Source organism: Ornithodoros turicata, chromosome 3 (genome assembly GCF_037126465.1).
Source record: "Ornithodoros turicata isolate Travis chromosome 3, ASM3712646v1, whole genome shotgun sequence".
Classification (NCBI taxonomy): domain Eukaryota; kingdom Metazoa; phylum Arthropoda; class Arachnida; order Ixodida; family Argasidae; genus Ornithodoros; species Ornithodoros turicata.
The window spans coordinates 24,872,797-24,895,819 of NC_088203.1; the positions used below are offsets into that span (position 1 = coordinate 24,872,797).

General features: G+C 45.9%; 2 protein-coding genes across 2 annotated transcripts in view; both read right to left on the reverse strand.

Annotated features, from left to right (window-relative positions):
• LOC135390066 (leucine-rich repeat neuronal protein 1-like) overlaps nucleotides 1–23,023 on the reverse strand; it is a 174,340-nt gene that overhangs the window by 77,221 nt on the left and 74,096 nt on the right. The window lies entirely within an intron of this gene.
• On the reverse strand, nucleotides 8,087–10,076 carry LOC135390065 (polypeptide N-acetylgalactosaminyltransferase 5-like). Its single transcript, XM_064620075.1, has one exon. It carries the CDS (start codon nucleotides 10,061–10,063, stop codon nucleotides 8,180–8,182), a length of 1,884 nt encoding a protein of 627 aa, XP_064476145.1. The 5' UTR covers nucleotides 10,064–10,076; the 3' UTR covers nucleotides 8,087–8,179.

Below are 23,023 nucleotides of genomic sequence, written 5' to 3' on the forward strand. Positions count from 1 at the left end.
GCAAGAACAATTGGACGTGCAGTTCAAATGTTTCAAAGCACAAGTTTCTGGAAGACGAAACGAAAATCCATTGGCATACAACAATCGGTTACAGCTCCGACTAGGTGCCACCGTCGAAAGCAGCGATTTACTTCAGTCATTTTGCCCGTGGATGTTACGGAAGCAACGCGCAAGTTGAAGAGCAATTCGGAGTATTCACACGAAGCCGAAGATATCTCGACCTGGGAGATGTTCCAACTTTATCTGCAACTGGGGATTGCGGAGGCAGGAGAAGGCAGCAGATGGAGGTAAGCCGCGTAATATTAGCTTTGCAAAATCAGTCATGTGGTGCAAATGCCATCGCATAGAAAGAAAAGGAAACGACGCTATATGTGTCAGTTACTGCTTCATCTTTTCGAGACTCCGTTGTGGAAAGAAAGTGACGTTCGACCCCAGCGGGTGCATTTTGTTAAATTTTCAGTACTGATTTGGAATATGCCTCATTTGTTATATGAGTTTGCAGTCATTCTTGCACCGCTGAAGGCTTGCACTCCACGTCCCAACTTCCACCTTTTGCGGTTCAAGGCGAAGGGCACTGTCACCATTGCAGCCAGACACCCCATCAGAGTTCATCTGTTTTTGTTGACAAAACAGTGACACCTGCAGCTGTCACTGAGAGCCTTTCCATTTCTAATGGATCTTGATGCTTGCATCACTTGTGCTTCACTTCCTTTATTTGTATACCCCTGCTGTTGCGCGCTAGCTTAGCAACCATACCTGAAATGTTTGTGTTCTCGCTCCAGTGCTTTAAGCGTGTACATTTATGCAGCATACGCACGGCACCATATTTTGTGTGTTTTGAGTAAGGTATAAATTTGAATATTTGTTCGGGCCATTGTATTCTGGTCACAAAGAACATGTTCTTCCAGACTCCTCAAGGGTTACATTCAAGCAGCATCATATGTGGAACAGCTCAAATCTTTTCTCAGTTTTGAGTAAGGGGAACCTAAATCTTTTAGCTGGACGTGTTTCGGTCAAAATGATTTATTTTTGAGACACTTCAGGAATTACATTCAAGCAGCATTATGTGAGCAACAGTACATTCTTTTTCTCATGTTTAAGTAACGTAAGTTTATCAGCAGTTGTACCCTGACAATGCAACAGAAGCCTCTGTTGCATTCTAGTGATGTGTGTACAAAGACTTGTTTTATGCTTTTGTGTAGCTGCTGTTCTAATATTGTAAGCACAGAAACATTCCTGCAGAACATATTGTATGCTATTCTTGGAATGATCTGCAGCAGTATACGGATAATGTTAATTGTTCAATGACTTGAGCTAACATTTACGTTCTTACTTTCAGATAAACCTGTTATGCAGGTGCCCTACCCCTTGGTATGTTAATTTCAAGGTTGTATCGAAACAATCCACTTAGAGTATTATTTTTCACCTGGCAATTGTATTACAATCACAACACACCACACACTGCATGTCTAAGGTGCATGTACAATGCATCAAACTTATTCTCAGGTGAAGGCGCGCTGGTACGTGATGAAACCTGTGACACCGAGATCGTATAGTCTTGCATTTTCCTCCGTGTCTTGGGGGCTCCACATTATTGTCCTCATAGTGCAACTCATTTTGCCAGCGCTGGGCAACGCGGGCAAAAAAAAAAAAAAAATGCTAATTGTCTCTAATACTACATCATGTAATCTAAGAGTTGGTCATGTTTGGACATTTTAAAAGTGGAATTTATCCCGCGCGCGCCATACCATGTCGGAACATGAGCACCTATTAGACGGCAGAAGAGAGAGAGAGATTTACATGATGACGATGATACGGGGATGTATGGGGATGATATGGGGACGGCAGGATGTAGCTAGCCGTACGGCACTTGTGGCCCGTGTCCGGAGATCAAAACCAGTGATATGTCTTCTCCGCCACAACTGGTAAACTACAGTAAACAATTTGAAACACTGTGTCATACCATGAATAGCTATAGTAAATGGCAGTTTGAAATGCTGGGGGGAGATCATGATAACGGGAGGAAATGTTCGAGGGTGAAATTTTTTTACAGTGTGTGCTTCACTACATAGTGCACTGCTGGCCCACCACAGTATGATAACGCTCCGAATAATGATTTGCCCAAAAAAGGCAAACGTAAAAAGGGGAAAAAAGGGAAAACTACCCCTTACCCAAAGTTGTGCAAAAATGATTCTAGCCAATGGGGAAGAAGAGGACATCATTCTGGACTCTGATTGGCCTACAGTGTGCTGTGTGTGAATTTTGAAGAGTGTAGGTGGTACAAGGCTCTGTTTCGACACTCTTCACAGTGTTGACTAATAACAACAATAAAGTAGAGACTATGTTTATTGCGACACATATTTGTGGCATGGCAAAATACCCGGAGATACACCTGTCTCAAAATGAACAGGTGCCTAAAACTGATTTTTTTTTTGCGCCTAAAAACCAGCTTAAAAATGATATGAGAAACAGTTGTCTGTCGACCAGCACTAATCATGTGCCAGCCTCCACGGCATGCCCATAAGATACCAAAGTGATTAACATGCACCATAGGTATCTGCAACGCTGAAGACGAGTGTGAACCTTCTATGGCTTCTTGTTGTGAAGAAAAGTACTGACCCTGGTCCCTGGCCAAATCCAACCCACTAACGCTCTGCCCTCAAAGCTCTTTTGACCTTTTTGGACACCATCAGACCTTGATCGTTATTGTGAAGGGGCCCATCATTGCACTCCCCACGTCACCATCAGTATTGGAGTAACTGGGACGATGAAACTCCCCATTCATCACCTCGTGATTCTCATCATGTGATTTGCGAACATTGTAGTGCCTGGCCGCACCTTCACAATTCTACATAAAAACATATAAAGTTGCAGGAAGAAAACATGATGAATGGTCCTAGCAAAAACCCTGGGACGAGAGACGGCAAGGGAAATACACAACGCCTCACCATTGTGTGTGTATGCGCCTTCCTGTCCCTTGTCTTCGAGTTTTGATATCATGCGTACTATCACCAGCTCGCTTGCTATTTAACCGTAGGGCGCGTTAACTACTGCTCTTTTGCTTTTGCGGGCGCTCCGAGTTTTCTGCTCATGGAGTAGCTATTAAACGGCACTTGAACGCTTGAACACGCTCGATGTGCTGCCGTTGATCCCTTTCTCTTGTTTCTACTCTCTCTGCCCTGCTGGCGCCCCACGTCCTGCATTCTCTTTCTTCGCTGTCGTGGAGAGGAGGGAGTGGTCACGTGACAGAGCACGATACCCCCTTTTCGTGCACCCTCCAAAAGCTGGAGCGTGAAGAGCGCGCTCGCGTACGAAATTCCGAGTACGAGCGTAGCCACTTGACGGTAGGAGTGCCAAACACTCGCGCTCCAGAGTAATCAATTCACGCGCCCGTTCTCTCGATGATAAAGATCACTTTCATAAACTGGACGGCCGCCAACGTGCTGTCAAGAAAAATAATAATCGGAAGAGCTCAATATGTGGTCTAGGCTGTACGTGGTCATTGCTTTCTGATAATTGGTGACTCAGAATTGGAAGACAGCGCCTGCAGTGGTGGTATGCACGTGTTCTCAGCCTGGACGCCCATTGTGTGTGGTCGGTTACCTGTAACCTGACAACATGCACATGGCTTACAAATGGCATATGGCAAATGCAAACACGGCACAAATTATATTTGTATTTGTTTGAATATAGTTGGCACAGCACATTGTTCGTGATGTGGCGGCATGTGGACGACGATGGCAACGACTCTGCCGGCGCGCGCCACTGCGCCTGCGAGCCAGTTCTACCGGCACCGTCCTAGCGTGAGGCCGCCACATTCGTTTTGTGTGTGTTCCTGGAAAATATAAATAAACGAATTCTCTACTCTGCAAGTCTCTAGTCAACTCTACAGAGCAAGTTCGCTTTTCACTAAAAGCCGCAGGTGAAATCTAGCCAAACCAGTGTTGAAGGTCTATTCATAAGTAGATAATATTATTATTAGATGTGTATGTGAAAGTACTAGAGGCTATGCTCCCGGTTTGTAAATGCAACTGATGCTAATTAAAATTATGGGGTGCAGTAGGTGACCAGCATAACTAACAACACCAGCTGACTCTCACAAACTTCCTGGCATTTTACTTTCGAAGTAACGTTACTACGCTGCAGTGCTCGTTCTGTGCAAAGGCTCTTTTCTCCGTTGTCCCTGGTAACCAAGAAATATTAGGTCTTTGGCATCACCCGTTTTACTTGCTGAGCATGCAGTTATTTACGGTGAGCGCTGTGGTTTCATATTTGTTTCTTCGGACAAAGAAGTCTAGGCTTCGCCACTTTGATAAGGGTCTTTCAGGACTTCCTTTGTGGACCACGACAACATTTGTACGCTGTGTATTCTGCTACAAAGTGAACACGACAACGTAAACAACAACGTGACAACGTACAAAACAGAGGACAGTGTGACCCATTTCCATCGGGCTTACTAGGTATAACCTTTTGTCGCTGTCGAATTTGGCTGCAAAGTTGCTTGAATGGCATGTTCAATTTTAAGCACATGCTCTAAAAAAATCAAGGTGTGGGGAGTGCTGTCAGGTTGAACACGTGGAGTTTACAGCACACTGTGATGTTCCTTACTCCGTCAATGTTTGCATGGTTCAAAAAATGAGAAACGTGGCACTACCCTTGATTACATCTGCTGGGCCCAGCAGAAAGGATACTTATACCTGATTTCAAGATACTGTATGCCTGACGCAAAAGCAGTATGATGTGGAACCCCACGTTTTTGTTTGGGCAAGTATTGTGAATGGAATATGTCTTGTGTGGATACAGGAATGCGCTCACGCAAGTAAACATACAAAAATACATAAGGGCTCTCAATCAACATGGCACGACGCGCTCTACAAGGTAAACACATTCTGTCCGGCGCAACTCGAATGATCACTTTCACATTACAGACAATGCAACTCGAATGGTTATGATACATCCGTACGTCGTTCGTTGCGGTTGCGCTACGATGCTGCAGAATGTATGTATCTCATGTAACAAGTCACGATGTGCACGCAGACACACGATCTTCTCTCTTTGAAGACCAATCCTCTTCCGTTATATGCTCAAAGGACCACCACTTCTCACGTTGTTGCACAATCGCTCCCATACTTGCACTTGCAGTAAAAGCAGCAAAGGGGTCGACATTATTGCCAGTTGATATGCGAACTTCTCGAGCACATAATCACAATTTCACGTCGAAAAGGCTGTTGAGATGGGTTTGCAGTTGTTGTATCCATCGTCCAATAGCTCTAATGGTTACCTCGGGCGGAACGACCTGCCGCCGTAACTGGATTTTCTGGCAAACGGGAGAAGCCGTCAGGAACGTCGAAGAAACCTCAGCTTTCATCCAGTCAGAAGCGGGATTCTCTACGTAGATTAGGCATGTTTTCACATCTACGTCACAAGAATGGCTGCGCCCATGGCTCGTTTTAGTTTCTTCGATTAATTTATTTCCGTTATTATATTTCCGTTTACAAACAAAAGACGCCATTGTTGTGTGGGCAACCACACGAACGCGACTCCCGATTGCCGTATGTAATTGCAGATTGATTCAGGTGTTGTCGAATCGCAATTTCTGGCAAACTGTGTCAAATTATTCTCGTTGTCCCGGACTCTCTGTTAATTTGTTTTGCCCACACCGGCCATATGACGTCACCCGCGGAAACTGGTCTATAGGAAGACAAAATTGAGAAACGAAGGTGCATTTTGGGGGCAGTTGGATGTGCTCGTTCTGAATATCACAACCGTTTCAACACATCCGGAAATCGGCGTAGCTGACCTTTAAGGGCTCAATTTCGTGAAGATCCTGCCCCGTATGTCGCATCGCCGAAAACGCTTCTCTTCCTTGGCGCGAGATGAAGCGAAGAAACGAGAAAAAGGCGCGCTATGCGGATTGGTCGTTTCGGAGAGTTACGTTGGCTATGACGTTGGCGTCACGTGCCTTAGAGAAAAAGTGGCAACACCGTTTCCCGGTTCACATGCCATGACATGTGAAGAGTTGCACCGCGCAAGTAAGCACCGGCCTCTCGTCGCCCGCAGCAGCAGTGGGGACGGAATAGACGTATAGACCTATCCCTGTTCACAAACAAGTGACGCCAGATGGTACAGAGCCGCCAACTTGGTAGACTTTAACTACTACAGCAAAAAATCATTATCCCTTACCTTATCCCTTACGAATCTTATCCACTGATTGGTTCAGGCTGTTGCGGTTCCACGCAAGCCATCTTATCAACGGTTTGCTGAAATTCTCCATCACGTTCACCCCGTTTCACAATAAAGTGAATCAAACACTAGCAAAAATTCCAGAAGACTGGCGATTATCTGCGAGAAACATCACAGATGTTTGTCCCACATCCCACTTCATTCTTGGTGGGAAAGGAAGCTTCCGATATGACGCCCGTTGGTCCCTTCCATCTCATCACCAGAGTTCGCAATTGCACCCTTCTTCTCCTTTCTCGGTTTCTCGAACTCATTTGAGCAGATCGAGTTTATTCAACACCTCCAAGATAAGGGGAAGACCCTTCGACCTGTTGAAGACCTGTTGACCATGTCACACAGGAAGGCCTGCTATTAGTGGATGCAGCTATGAAGTAAATGAAGGAGTGAACAAGAAGAAAGCTTGAAGCAGGTCTCCAAGCAAGACATGCCTCCATAGGTAACGCAGGCGCACAGGCCTGATGCTATCTAGGAGATGTTGGTTTACCAATCACATTTTGTGTCAAAGGTCACGCTGCTACCACCTCTAGATGTTCTCAAAATAAGCACTCTTCCGCTTTCTGCTTCTTTATTTATTTTTATTTTATTTTATTTTGGAGGGGAGGGGTGTTGGTAATCGACAAAGCTTCTTAATCGTGGCGCGAAGAGAGTGTAGCCGGCAAAATTTTGAATGGAGTATTGGAATGTCCTCATGATGAGGCCAATAACAAACTGAAGTGTATGATACAGTGATAACGGAGTAAGAAGGCGCAAATAACATAGCGAAGCGCAGTTACACAATTGGTTTTCGTAGCATATAGTGTATAACTTGTTTCCATCGTAATGTGGGGTAATTTCAGGGGTTTTCCTCAGACTCAGTCACATATACGCCAGCACAATTCCCGTAGAAGTCGCCCCAGTACGCACATTTCCCCAGAGTGTCACAGATGACGTTGCCACCTTGGTGACGCCAATAACGGCGAGCTGCTTCAACCCCAGAGCTTCAACACCGCCGCCACCACCACCGGAGTAATTTCTGCAGAACACACTGCAGAGTCGAAAATTGTGAAGACGTGTGGCCTCCGTCGCTGTTTTTATTTTTCTTTTCTCATACGAATCTCTGACACAGTGTAGCCCAGCTACACTTCTGCAAATATGTAATGCTGGTGCAGGCTCACTAACGCACCCTAACTGAACTGAGAAGAAAAGTCTTTGGACGCATTTATCAACTGTTCTTTGCCAACGCTAGCTAACATTACACAACTCGCGTTGCGTCACCAGCCGTCACATAGAAATTCGTCGGCAGACGAAGGGGACTTTTAATGAAACCAGACAACACTTTGTCATCGTCGACGGTGTCCTCATTCTTCACTAAGAGAACAAAAATTGATCAGGTCCAGCTTTACGAGTGCCAATCTCCTCGTTATACACGCTACGAGGAGCAGCTCAGAATTCTGAGCAGCAGTACAGCAAAGAAAAGCTTCGTAAAAGTTATCAGGGCAGATTCATCACATTTTCATTCTGCGTTGGGCAATTGCTGCTGATAGCCGGGCTCCGTGCGCGATATCTATTCTCTTGTACAAATTCCCTTTCTCGTCTGCCCACGCCTCTTTCCATCTTCCTCCCTCCTTACCCCGTTTTCTTTCAAATTGGCTGGCTTACCTATTCTTCTGCTATCAGGCAGAACCTGCATCAGAGGTGGTCTCTCAGAGTTCTGGTCATGGGTAGTGGTGTTAGTATAGTGCATTAGAAAGAATTCGCTTTCGCCTCCCTGCTTCTCATGCTTTTGCACTCCTATATCTTAACGTGAACAATTCCCATAAGCCATGTGTAGAGCAACTGAGTTGAGCAGTATAAGGAACTATTTTATTCGGGTGTGCTCCATAGCGAAAATAACTTGAGCGTTTGCAAGAACGCGATATTATTCGGGTGTGCCTTGAAGCTTGAAACATGAGGAATATATTCAAGGTTTTTTGTAGTGTTGAAATTGCCATCGCCGCCTTCTAGTTTCGTTGCATAGTACCATGCGGAGCTTTTTGCCATCTGGATACGTGCCTAGACATTTCTTACTAATAACGTGGTATATCGTTCCGGAATCATGATTATAGACCCATTGTTGATTCCCCAACTTGCCGTGACACTTATACAACATAACATCTTCACTTGTGCTATCATAGTCGAAGCAAGACTCGTCCCTGCGAATTTCGCCTGCGAGTGTCAAATACCAGTTCTGATTGCCACCAAGTCCGTGGCACCCGTACAATAAGATTGGTGCCCGTAGCCTCTCAGCCGGTTGGTCGGCGCATAGGCGTCGTCGCTTCATCTGAGTCTGGATTTCCCCAGACGCCACCGCCTTGTCGGGAACGAACAACTCCGGGTAAACAGTGTCCAAATACCAGCGGAACGACCTGCACCGCAGCTTGCGTCGTAGGGCCTTCTGAGGTTCAACATCGCCGATGTCCCTGCTGAGGCTCCTTGTCCGTTCGTAATAGTATTTGGCATAATCATCCAGCCAGACTTCAGCCACGCGCATTGAATTCCGTGAGACGCGACTGAAGTCCAATGTACCCACGTTAGGATTCCGCGCGCGAAACACGTGGCCCACGTGAGAGCACGGCACTATCTCCAATGTTCCGCCACACATCCAGATCTTGAAGGAAAGTTCGAGGTTCTCGCCGCCCCAAATTTCGAAGCCTTCGTCGTACATCCCCAGCTTCTTGAAGAAGGCCTTGTCTATGGCAAAGAGCCCGCCGGCCATCGTGGGACTCCGCAAGGGTTCCCAAGAAAATTGTCTCCGCCTGACTTCGCGTTCCGGAACAACATTCCATCTGAAGTTAAGACTCCAATCGAAACCTCCAACTTGGACACTGCCATAATGACCCGCGTTGTACGCGAAGGTGTTGTCATTGATGACGTCAATGACAGGGCAGACAACAGTGGTCGGGTCGCGGCTTACTCGATCAAGGAGTGGCTCCAACCAACCATTAGTGCATTCGCAGTGCGAGTCCAGGAACGTAATGACAGCGCCAGTAGACACTGCTGTCCCGGCCATACGAGCTCGCGCAAGTCCTTCGCGCTTCTTCAGCCTCAACAGTCGCACTTTCGGTAGATGGGCTACGTAGGAGTCCAGTTCTTTGCCTAAGTGGTTCATGTCCGAGAAGTCATCAACGAGAATGACCTCCCTCAGCAATTCCCTCGGTGACCTGTTTATGACGCTGTGGACAGTTCGAAGCAGCGTGCTCCAGGCCTCGTTGCGAAAGCAGATCACCACACTAGTGTCTGGAAGCTTTTTCTGATAGTTGAGATCCTGGCACGCCGGATGACGCGCGTCAGGAAGGCTTCTGATGGGAGAGATCTGGTCGCTTATAATTTGGTTGAACGCGTGCAGCTTCCAGCCTTCTTTCACAGCCGTGTCACTCACAATGGTGTGACGCTCTGCCTTACGTACCTTTGCCGGCAGATCCGCAAAGCTCAGGTTGCGGTTTACACCGACCAGCAATATTTGAGTGTTCCGTGGCTTCACATTTTCTTGGAACTCGAGTGAAATACCACTGAGCCTGGCTTCGACCTTAGCGCTCTTTGGAGATCCGAATGACTGATCGAGGGAAGAAAAGGTGTTGATGATTCTCGTGCTCTGTGAGCTGCGTTCTTGTCGCTTGATGTCGATGATTCCTCGGACAGATTCTTGTTGGTCACCGTACAGAAACAGGACAGCAACTGTCCAAAGGATAGCCAATGATAAAGAGAGTGTCGCCACATGCCTGTGTTTCATCGCCAATGTATCACGCTTCCGTGAAATAGTAGAAACACTCCACAGGTGACAAAAACAGAACAAACGACAAAACATATTAACTTCTTCTTCAAAAATCAACGCGAGGCATTAGCGCGCGAATTAGCTTTCTTCCTCTTTTTTTTTCGCCCGACAAAGCAAAAAAGGGGGCAATTTAGTGTCTGGATTTAATCGATATTCGTCCAATTCGTCCTTCGTTAAGCGATAATCGTAGTAATCGCAAACCTGTTATCACGTGCCGTATTGCTGCGCCATAAGTAGGCTGATTATATCGCAGTCGGCGTCTCTGGCACTACTATAAGCAAGCCGATTCTGTCATTACCACCCCCCTCCCACACACACACACACCACCACCACCACGCAAGATATCTGAACGAAAGGATTTATTACTTTTACTGCGAGCATACGGCGCTGAAGGGGTTTCACCGCACGGGGGCAACGGTAGTGGTGCAGCCTGACTAAGGATCACAGGGTCCAGTGACGTCACACAGTAACACGATATACTCCTCATGGCTAGATTATGTCTGCAGCGTTTCCTTGGCCCCGCTATGAAATAGCGCCCCCGAACTGTAGGAACGACCCATTTCCATTCTCTGCGGAGATCGCGACGGCAAAACTGATGTTCAGAGACGGCGGTTGTAGTTTTTACATAAAACATCCGAGTGGGCAAAAGCGTCTGCTCGTTAATGGCTGTCAAGGTGTTGCTGAAGAGTGGGAGACGGTGGATTCGAATCCTACCACCGGCTGTGTTGTCTGAGGTTTTCCCAGATACGTTTCGAACGAATGTCGGCGCAGTATCCCTCTGAAGGCGGCCTAGGCGCATACTAACTCCCCTGTCCCCCACTCCTTCCTGCTGTCTTCTCCCCATCTGTCCAAGTCTGCACGCCGCTCATAGCCACAGCTGCTTCGCGGCGCTAACACGGTACACTTAAAAAAGTATGTTTACTTTTACCAAACGCGCTCATTTACAGCGACAACTGTGAAGGGCTCAATTTCGTGAAGACCCTGTCCCGTACGTCGCATCGCCGAAAACGCTTCTCACCCTTGGAGCTATGAAGTGAAGAAACCAGGAGAAGGCGCACGATGGCGGAATGATCTTTTCGGAGAGTCGCGATTGCTGCGACGTTTGTGTCACGTGCCTCAAAGTCAGAGTAAAAGTGGCAACGGTGGTTGTCGGTTCAAATGTCATGGCATCTGAAGAGTTGAGCCGCGCACGTACGCACCAGCTTCTAGTCGCCCGCGGCAGCTGCGGGGCCGGTATTGCGTGTTTATGCGGAGGTGAATAGCGGTATTACGGCGCGTCCTAGGAAGTCTACGTACGGAAGATGATCTTGCTGCGGACTAAAATCAGCAGGGCGAACCACGTACTACGTAGCGGCAGGCGGGTTCATATAAAGAGCGCTGTCGGTGTCGTTGACTTGATACAACCGTAACTTGCATCATATCTGCAAGTTTTTTGTTTTGCCTTTAATATAGATTGGTTTCATTCACATAATTGCATTATGGTTGCGGTTTCAACACACGTTTTCTTTGGCGGACGTTCACATATTGTCAGTGTCGTAACGACAATACTCGCGACCGCCTGAAGTAGCATTCCACCGCATGCCCCGCAAGCGTAGTTTCAACAACGCTTGTATAATCTCGGGTTCGTGACATTTTGTCGAACGCCATTTTGTGGAAAAATGGACGCTTCATGTAAGACCGATTCATCAAACGCCGTTTCACCGAATCGGTGGCCGCCGCTTTTTCTTGCGGCAACGTGTGCAATACGTAAAAGTCTCTCCTGACATAACCTTGGTCAGTCTGTCCAACGTGTGAAATGCGCTAAAGGCTCTCCTGACCTAACCCTTCTCAGGCGTCGATGAAACGAAAAGGCGTTCGATGAAATGGCGTTCGATAAAACGGCGTCGACGAAACCGCGTTCGATGAAATGGGCGCACACCCATAATCTCCTGTAATCACCGCTGGTGTAAGCTTTCAACTTCATAACGATTAAGGTACTCTTTAAACAACGCCCAGCACGAGACGCCATTCTCGGTACCTTCCAAAGAACTACCGCATTACTACATGCACGACATGGGTGTGTCTTCCTTCGTCGCAGTGTCTTAATGCAGACTTATCTTCCTTAATTTTCGTCCATTATCTTTGCTCGCCAACTAAATACGCCGTCCTTGTCTCCGCATCCAATATCGCGTGATAGAATACCTAATCGTCTTCTTGCGCTCCAATTTCTCTGACCCTTAATCTCCACGTGATTAATCAGTTTAATTTCACCTGTCGGCGTTAATCCCTTTGTATCTCATTATCGGCCGATCTCCTCAGGCGAAATTAAACCGTGCCGCACTTTTCCATCCTAAAGTCCTTTAGAGCCACAGTCTGCTATTTGGTCGCGGAACGTCCTATCCTGTACTTAAAGGGTGCCGTGAAATGCAAGGGGCGTTGAACTTTAGGGAGAACAATGTTTGCGGCTTGAGGGCATCCTATACTGCCTGGACTTAACTTACTAGCGTGTTGCCATCACGACAATGTGTCGCGCATTGTAAGTGAGAAATTCCAGCTGCTCTATACACGTGTAAAATACGTGAAGCGTTTTTAAAACAAATGCGCAGTCCACTAGTGAGACTAAGCAAATACTGTCTGCTGCTTTCTTATGACGCTCAGGGTCACCATGTGAAATATTTCAATTGAATGTGCTGCCAATTATTTGTCATTGAATTGTTATATTTTTACAGTATTTGATATTGTATTTACGTATGATTTTGCAGTGACGTGTTTGTAACCACTTTCTCCTCTGCGTAGCCACTGATTCCAGAATTAAACATGTTGATTGTGTTTTATCATTTATCGCCTCGAAACACACATCAAGGAGTTGATACGTCAGCCAATGTGGTGTAGCTAAAATGCGTACGTCACAGTGAAACTGAAATCTGATATGAATATTTTGTTCATTCTTCCTGTTTATCTCAATGCAAGGACGCTCTGCTGGTTGAAATTTCTTATTGAGCACCTACGTGTAACCTTGGATACTCTAATCTCTAAATTTGTCGATAGCTACAGATCGACCCTTTTATGGTGTCTTCGACTCGTTGCTTCCGATCGCACTAAAGCGTTCTGGAGCAAAAGACCACCCTCGCTGCATTCGGCTGGTTCACATTTGGAGCTTCTCCCTCTAACTTGGAGCGCTCTACAGTGCTCTCACCAACGCCGTCGGAGCAGTTGCGAAACAACACCAACTAGGTAGAGAAAGCCTGCTTATTCGTCGACGTGACGTAACTACTAAGAGTCAGCCAATCAGGATTGTGTCTTCAACGGCAGTAGCCAATCACGAGTGTGCTCTCAGCGGTCGTAGCCATGAAGACGAACGATCGTCGTCTCCGAGTAGTGATTGAACCTCCTCGCGTATACAAAACGGGAAAACTTTTAAAGGGACCGAAAAGTGAAAAATAACCCCCATATTTTTGCCCACTGTCGTGCACATCATCGTTGTTTGATAAGATACAGAAAGCATTACTTCTCAATTCCGCATATTTTTTACGTATAAATATTTTGAAGATTGCCGGAACATGGACGGTGCTGCCAGCGAACGGCGAAAAAGAGCAACTTGGGTTTCAGGTCCAGGGCTCCCAGGGATTGGTCAACCCTTACCACGTGAGAGTTAATTTTGTAGAGAACAAAGCTGACGCACATTATCTTACAGCTAAACACCATTTTAAAAATGACGCTCACTTCCATAGCTTTTACGTTAATAAAGCATTCAGCTACTTCGCCGCTACGAGCTACGATCCGCCGCGCCATCTGCAAGGCCGTCTGTGTCGTCTGTGTTATCGCGTTTATTGTTTACGTAGTGGGTGGTCGTGTTGGTCGCGCGAAGAGAAGTGACTGACATGTTCGTGGTTGTTGTGTCAATTATTCGAGAGGCCTAAATATGCCTGGTGTAGTTTTGGTGTTCGGGGATGCAAAAATCATGTTCGTTCACCATCGGCGGCGGGCGTTTTCTACCACAAGATTCAAGAGGAGAGTGCGCGAAAACGAATGTGGTTCGAAACACTCGGTTATTAGATATAGCAGTCGTGTCGTGTGTGCTGAGCTCATTTTGCTGCCGATGACTAAGAAGATGCCGTAGAAGGCGAATTGCGAAGACGTCCGAAGGAAACTGCCGTTCAGTAACCAGTGATTTTGCTTCGCCGATGTGACGAGTTCAACACAACGTCTTAGGTATGTACAGGCGTCACACATGTATAAATTATAATATAGCGACGACGTATTCCATTTAACTTATGTTATCCTACTTGTCCCGTACTCAACATTGTCAACATCAACAAATTTAATTTTAGGGGCCTTCCAGTGTTGAAGTGGCGCAAAACTGTTTCGTGTGTGTTTGTGATCCAGGCACTGACATGACAGAAATAGCTGAAAACAGGTATGCAAGGTCCACAGATGGAAGCACGAGATTTGTTACATGTTCCAGACTTTGTGACATTTTTTTTAGTCTTTAGACAGGTGCAGAACATTCGTATGACGTCAACAAGGGGAGAAGAAACTGGTGAGAACTTCTAGCTTGTTTGAAGGGTACAAGAATACTTCCTGTTGAGATGTAGTTGTGACTTTATGACTAAGGAACGCTAATTAATTTTCTAGAGATGCATCCTCTACACTTGAATGCCCAGTGAAACAGCAAACGTTCGTTGTCTTTGAAGTCCCACTACTGGAATTGTTCAATGTGTGTCAGAGCTGCAGTGAGCCATGCAAGGTTACCACATCATATTGGTCCTAAATTTGCAGAGTTCCCCTATCTCGGACGCAACTGTCATTTCTCCTTATTGCTCTTCCGATCCTACCTTCTCAGAAAGTACTGCGGTTCACCATACACTGCATGGGTACTGACTTTCTCTATACTCATGCTTTCGGTTTCTTGTTCTGTTGAATAAACCTTCACTTGAGTTTGAGAGCCATCACGCTGTCTACTGTGTTTGCCACTCATCTATATTGATGTGATGTAACGGTATAGCACATCGACATGCCAACAGCCTACCAAACAACCTTCATTAGTCCTACTTTTGGATGGAAACTACACGATATGGTAACATCTACATCTAAAGTTAAAGTATAAACATCTAAAGTTTTAATCGACGGAGATTTGCTGTTTTTGTACAACCTTCATTGTACATTTCTTTTGTCTCACTTAGCATGCCTGAAGAAATGTTCTGATCTTCATCAAGATGACAGGTCATTGTTCGATGTGCAGCATTATTGTACCTGTAATCTTTTCACCAACAGAGAATACAAAAGTGAACAAATGGTAAAATATAACTAGCTTGTTAAATTCAAAAGGGAAAGACGGAACTGTTTATACGTCTCTTGTTTATTTTGTTGCAGATTTTACAACGCTATCAAGTACGTCAAAACATCAGAGGGCAGGAAGTCCTACTCTGTTTCCTAAATCCCTGGACAATAAAAAAGAAAGATATAGTTTGGGTTGTGACAATATGTTGCTTCTGCTCTTATATTATATTTCAATTAAATGTTACGATGCATTTTTAGTGTACACTGAAGCCAGTTTCAATTTCCGGGCTGTCAAAAGTACTTTACAAAAGTACATCTCAATTACAGTAACAGAGAACTTATGCAATAAATTATTTAGCCATCTTGGAGTACTATGCACACCAATGGTGCATGGTTAACTTTGAAACCAGATCAAGGGTTAATAATACTTGAAGTCAGCCCTCAAGTCCTTCTTTACAAATGTTAGTTGGTGACATCTAATGGGTGACGTGATAATGAATCAGTTACAAGTACTACTCCGTTCAGCAAAACAGAGTTAATTAAGTGTTAGATCCCAATCTTGGTTCAATTATTCGTTGACATTTGGAAACGTGGTCACTAAGAAGTATACTGAAAGGTTATGAACACAGTTCAAGTGAATGACACTGATGAAAATTATCTTACTTACTCCTCACATGAGACTCAATTGAGACACGAGTATAACCTACAAATACATCTATGCCCACAGGTTGCTTAACCCTCCAGGAACAAACTAGTAATTATAATATGCTGTTCCTGAAGAAATAAGGGTTTTCCGTTCAAGTAGCGCGTAAAGACCACACGGCGCTGCCCTGTATGTTGCCATGCTCTTCGGTTTCTCGGATGTATGTAAAAGACAGTTGCAGTACTTCGGTGTTAAGGCACAGTATTTCGAAATATTCGCTAGTTCTGATGCAATCGTCTGTCTGCTTTTCACACGCATTCTCTACCCCTCGGCAGCAAAAACCATAGTATCCATCCGTAGTATCCGTCGGTTTGCATTTCACACATGAACACCTGCACGACGAAAAAACAGCACTTGTTTCGGCTTACACAAGTGCTTCTCCCTGATACATGGAAATTTCACAAAGCAGTTCATGTTCACGGCACGGTGAGCTACTGCTGAGGACGAATGTGACTCCGATTAATCTCTGGACGAGGAATCTTCTGCTGCGAAGAACACACTTTCCAGCACGCTAACGCACGAACAACAGTTCTGTGTGAGAGACAGTTCTCGAATGCGGAATTCCAGCGCACTCATGTCCAAGAGGCTCGACATTATCGACGTAGAAAGTGGTCACAAATGCCCACTGCCATTTTCGTTTTCGCCGGATAAGCGCCCGGAAGTGCGCGTTTACATGCGTCCTCGACAGATGGCGCGGGGTCATGCAATTGTTGACGGACTGCTCGGTTTCCTACTAGGTCCCTGGACATGCAATTATAGAAAATTCGATTACGGAAAAATTACAACGATTTCAGCGGAGTTATTTGATATTTGAACTTTTGAAGGTTCAAGCTTTTCGCTGAACATAAAGTTTCGATAGGTTTATATTCACTTTTCGGTCCCTTTAAATAACGCGCAAAACGGTCCGCTATATATCTGAAGACTGATTTTCTGGAAAGCGTATTGCAGTTTTTGTCTACAGATTCAGGTCTACAGGTTCCAAGTAGGCTGCAATCATTTGCGAGTTCTTGAATGAGGCTGGTGCACGTGACGTCACGCGCAGCCTTTGCGCGCCTTGGAGCCACGTGACACGGGAAAACATGGGGATCCGTCACAGGCGTCTTTCTGCGGGCCGAATGGGGCAGCAGCGTCTGTTCTTGTAATGTTCTCTCGTAATTGCAGCCATACCGCAACAACTCACGGCATGCCCTCCTACTGTGACTCCGGTACGGCAATATGTTTTCCAATGTCACGTGACCAAACATGACATTGGGAAACATATTGCCGTACCGGAGTCACAGTAGGCAGAACGGTGAATCGCAGTAGCTGACGAATTCTGACTTTATGTGTTCACGTAGCGAAGGAGGGAGAGGAGACAATAAGCAGGCCTTCTGTATCAAGGTGGCGTTGTCGCGAAACCTGTTTGGGTTCCGGTCACGTGACTGTACCAGCTTCCGCTGAGTAGAGTTTTTGTTCCGCCACACCTGCTTATAGGTACCATGCTCTGCATTTTGCGTCGTCGTTTTGATTACGAGGGAAACACCGGAAGTCACGTGAGTTAACATTCCCTCTCCGCTCCTCCGCTCTAATCTGTCGGGTTCCGCTTCTGCACGATTCCTCCGACTCAGAGCCGGAGTGAGATGCGGTCTGACCTGCCCCAGCTCTGAGTATCGGGACGACCAGTCTAAGACACCATAAGAAAACGGCATCCACGTGTCCCATCTGGGCGATGGTGCAGAAGTAGTCCCCATGCCAAACTGATCATAGTGTTAGCCGCGTAGCGCTTAAAATGCTTTGAGCGATAAATATTCGAGCGCTTCTTACGCAACCACGCGGTATGGTCCGCTCGTTGGTGCTATAGCAAAGGTCGTTCTGAAGACTGGGAGGAGGTGGGTTCGAATCCTATCACTGACTGTGCTGTGTAAGGTTTTCCAGGGGCTTTTCGCCAGACTTTCTAGGCGAATATCGGCACAGTTCCCTTTGAAGTCTGCCCAGAACGCATACTAACCGTCGTACCACCACTCCTTCCCGCTGTCCTCCATCCATTTTCCAAGTGTGTACGCCGCACCATATGCATCCCCATCCATCAACCACAAAAGTGAAACACCATATACAGGTGTTTCAGTTAAATCCCCGGGCTAAATAATTCGCGAATGGGTGAACCAATCGAAGAAGTTTCTTTTTCACACGTATCTGTCCGATACCACCACCCCCTACAAGCAGCGCACCGTGTGAATGAGTGGGAGGCGCTATTTATTTAAATAAAAATTCAAATAAGATGCCGCATGCCGACGCGGATGAAATTCGTTCTGCTAATCATGACATAACCCCTTTCTTTGTTGCTGCAACGCGTTCAGTTATCCTGCAGGGGTTTCACGGTATATAAGAATGTGCAAGACTTCATTATTTACAAAGCCACTAACCCTTCTCATTCCTTCAGCGCGCCAGCAAATGTCACCGAACTTCGTCACAAGGTGCCGACTTTTTTGTTAATTCCGTGTTAGCGCCGCGAAGCAACTGCGGCTATGAGCGACGTGGACAGATGGAGAGAGGACAGCAGGAAGGAGTGGGGGCTTAGTATGCGTCCTGGGCCGACTGCAGCGGGAACTGCGCCGACATTCGTCTGGAGAGTGTTCGGAAAACCCAGGGAAAACCTCACACAGCACAGCCGGTGACAGGATTCGAACCCGCGTCACCTCTCAGTCTCGGCGTGGAAAGCGATCACCTTAACCACTATGCCACGGGAGCTGGTAGGTGCCAACTTATCAGAACCCTGTGTTTCCCGGCTGGTAACGACCATTAAAGGGACCATGAAATGATTATCGCGAAATCCGAGTACTCTTTCGGAAACGGTTCTTAGGATCCTTCGCAATCATAAACACATCGACTTTTAACCGTATTCAGTGCATCTGGGGTAGAGTTACTACGCCAAAATAGCGGGGCGCGACCGTCGGATACATCCCTTCGAAGCGGGCTTACGTCATCAACATCCAGTCCTCTAAGCCAATTGTGGACGACCGGGAGCGCACACCCAGCGGGACCACGTTGGTGCATGGTTTCGGTTTGGACAACAAACCACACCGTCGTATATTTGTCCTCGAAGTCAGTAGAGACACGGCGAAACGCAAAGTGTCTGCGATTGTGGAAGGGATTATCTTAACTCTCCCCAATGTTGTCACTGCAGTGCTGTAAAATATCTATAGCACATTCTTCTCCATTACCCACACCTTCCCGAACCGCACTCTCCTCCGAGCTGAACTTTCGCCCCTTCTCTCTCACAAAATTGCTTGGTCCCTGGCAATATCCAGCCCACCAACGCTCTGCCCTCAAAGCTCTCTTCACCTTTCTGGACACCATAGGACTTCGATCCTTATTGTGAAGGGGCTCATTATTTCATTCCCCGCATCACCACCAGCAATGGGTAGAGTATCGCCCCTGGCGATGAAACTCCCCATTCATCGTCTCACAATAAAGTTGTTGTTAGCAATTTGCTCGCAAAAGACCGTCCACCAATCGGCAACATCACCTGTGTCCTACGTCACGGGCAGTTTGCCTCTGAGCCGGATCGTAGAAGCCGACGTTGATGGCCGTGATTAACACCGATTATCTTCGCTATTTAAAGAGCTGGAGCTCTCATATTTCACAAGGTGAATGCTTTAGTACTGAGGAACAAATTAAAATTGTCGTAGGCTTGTCAAATTTATTTTCATGGTCCCTCTAATGTCAGCCGTGTATTGCGGTGGAGGGCTGCGTAATGTAGTTCGACTGCCACAACGTTTGCATCCCGTCTGCCAACCTTGGCGTTGTGGCTGCACCGCTGCGGAGTCGTTTCCCTTTAATGTAGCGCGACCTAAAAGGTAATGTCATGTCTGTCGGCTACTGAAAGCTTGTCGAAGAGATTTACAAGCAATGCGTTGCGCCAGGAAATTGCACATCAATGTATATAGTCTAAAGGCATTACGGGGTAGAGTATCGCCCATGGCGATGAAACTGCCCATTCATCATCTCAAAACAAACTTGTTGGTGTTGTTGGTGGTGGTGCATTGAAAAACAGTGTTGTCGGAAAACGCAGCAGTGTAACTGGTAGAACGCACGAAACGTCAAAATGACGTCGACGACATTGCTCTGAAAGTCCGAGTAACAGAGCACGTCAGAGAATGAGTGCACGACTCGTTTAACGAAGGTTCTGTAAGTGTTCCGGTGTCGTTGTTAACCCCCATAATTTCAGTGAACATTTTTCGAAGTTAATGGAACTGTTAGAAAATTATACTTCCTTGTTCTTACATCGATTAAGTTCTTATTTCTTTAAGGGAGAGGATATGCAAAGAGAGAGAAAGAGAGACACCCCTCAAGGAATTAATGTGCGGCTTTTTTATGTTCTTGTCATATAGCGACACTTGTTCTAATTATTAATGTTCGTGTAATATATTGTTGTCTTTGTCGTAAGCATTTGACTATGTGTCGTTAAATATTGATTTGAAACATTTTTGTCGTAAAATATATTAATTGCTACAGATATGTGAATAAGCTTTGAGGATTATTGCTGATATATGTGCAATTATATTCTTTCACCAAGATTACAGCCTCGAACCTAGCCAATGTCGCCAGTAATTTTGTGACATATTGTACACGATGCTTAGGCAACGTCATCCTCAGTGGTGGACACTGAACAACGGGAGCCGTGGGGTGAGATTTGAGCGCTCGTTAAAGAATCATTAGCAGAGCTTGATTAGTCTATGGCACGACCACTGTGGGCGTCGTTGAGGCGCGCGTGGAGGATACGAAAGACGTGACCCAAATTCTTCCCTCTACTGCTCGGTTCCTGCGACGAAGGCAGTGAGTTCTAAAGCTTCTTTTTGAGACCGGTCTATCCGTGCTGTTTACGTTCGTCTCCCATTCCACCACTCTCTCTCTCTCACGCACACACACACAAACGCACAAACGTGCGCACGCAGTCGATAGAGTACGTGCTTGTTGTCTCCCTCTGATATCGTTTCCTTAGTCAACCCTGGTGGCAGGAAGACCACGAACGAATTTGTGTCGTCCCTCAGTGTGGTCTGCCTCGGCCAAATCTCGTTGTTTAGGAAGACCACGTTCAGTGAAATAATAATCGCCGTCAATCAATCCTCGACAGCGGGAGGGCGCCAATGGCGAAAACTCCCTGCACCCTTGCTCGAGAGGTGGATCTCTTGTGATTGTGACGCCATCTTTTCCATCAAGACCCTGCTCTTGCAACTGAATCGATTCAAGTCTCCTAGTCTACCGCCTAGAGATACCTCACCGAAAGTTCAACACCAGCTGTCCGCGTGCACAGATGATTAACGAACGATACTATTTTCATTCCATGGGTGTATAACAATATACGACACGGCGTTACGAAATCATGCAGGTCGGAATTCAACCATACCACATGAACTTTTCACTGAACTTAACCGCATAGCATGCTCCTGCCGAACCATCATCCCGAATGCCGTCGTTGCCTAATGAAAATGAACATAAGAAAATGCTGATGTTCCTTGATGATTCTTGATGTCATATCAGGAAGCATCAGAACAGTCTCGTGTCACATCAAGATATCTTCATGCTCTTACTGCTAGCATCAGGTCTGAGGCGAACACTATGTCGCTTGACGTCAGCATCAGGCGAACACCATGTCGCTTGATGTCACATCAGAAAGATGTGATGCCCCCTGACAGCATCAGCAGGTTTTAAGTAGTATCATGGCACATTAGGAATCCGCAATGTACACGATCGCACACAGTCAAGGAAAAATGTAGCAGTTAACCTAGCTTTCTTTGAACATAAAAAACAAAAAAGAAGAACGATAAAGAAAGGGGCTGCAACACAGTCAGCGCACTTTTTTATTCCATCGATCTTTCGCTCTCATATTGCACTGCCGTTCTGTTGACACAAATTCATCATCCTAATCAATCATTAGCTAACTGATACCTTAGACTAGGCCAGTCTCCATTGGTGGATAACGGCCAGCGAAAGCACGGCAGTCGATAGCTCGATCGCTTTCCAAGAGGAATGCTTCTACCATTACAGGCACTTAGTCAAAAATGCTTTACAGTATAAACAGTGTACAAAGTGCCTCAAGTAATGTACAGAATACGGAAATAAAATAAAAACCAAATGTAGCAAACACTTCGCCGCAATCGCTGCGTGCGGGCGCGTGGGCACGTGATGTCTTTAAAATGTATTTCCTGGGTTTTCTTTTTTGGCAAAAAAAAAGTTACAAAATGCGCATCTTGTAAGAAACTTTCAGCCCACTCTGCCTGGTTTCAATTGACACACCTTTGCTCTTAATACAGCATTGTAAAGGCTAGCTAATTAATTGTTCTTACCTAATTGATTGATTAGGCACACTGTAAAGATAGTGGCGGCTACAATACACGACTGTTAAACATATATAGATGACTTCATTCGTGCAGAGAGGCTCGTTTGTTTTAAATCTTACTGTATCTCATTTGGGACACCTGCTATACGGGAGCCGCAGGACACGATCACCGCATTTTTCTTCCAACCTGAACCAAAGCAGGTTTCCGCACTTCGCCGCGTGACTACGAGATGTTCCTATAAACAGCACTTCGGTGATCATAAATGTACTCCAATTATTATTATTATTATTATTATTATTATTATTATTCAGTGACACGGTATACTTTCAAGCGAGAGAGAGAGAGAGAGAAATACATGATGACGATGATATGGGGATGACTTCCGCTCGTTGAGCAGAATGCTACCCCATTGCTATTGGGGGAAAATGAGAGGATGGTGATGAGGATGATGCTGACTTTCAAGCGAGGCTTCTGCTTAATGACTATATTTCTGAAGTTTACCGTAGACCAACCTATGAGTAACCCACGCTTTTTCTACAGGGTTGTTTATTCAATACAGAAGCAATCAGCACGAAGGAAATAGAGTCCTTAAAGGCGCACAGAGAGCCATCCAATTTTTTTTTTCTCAGATTAAGACGTCTGATGAAAGTTTGTGTGTCATTTTACCGAATAGCGCGAAAGGTTTTGATGTGTGCAATTTGTTTCCCAGAA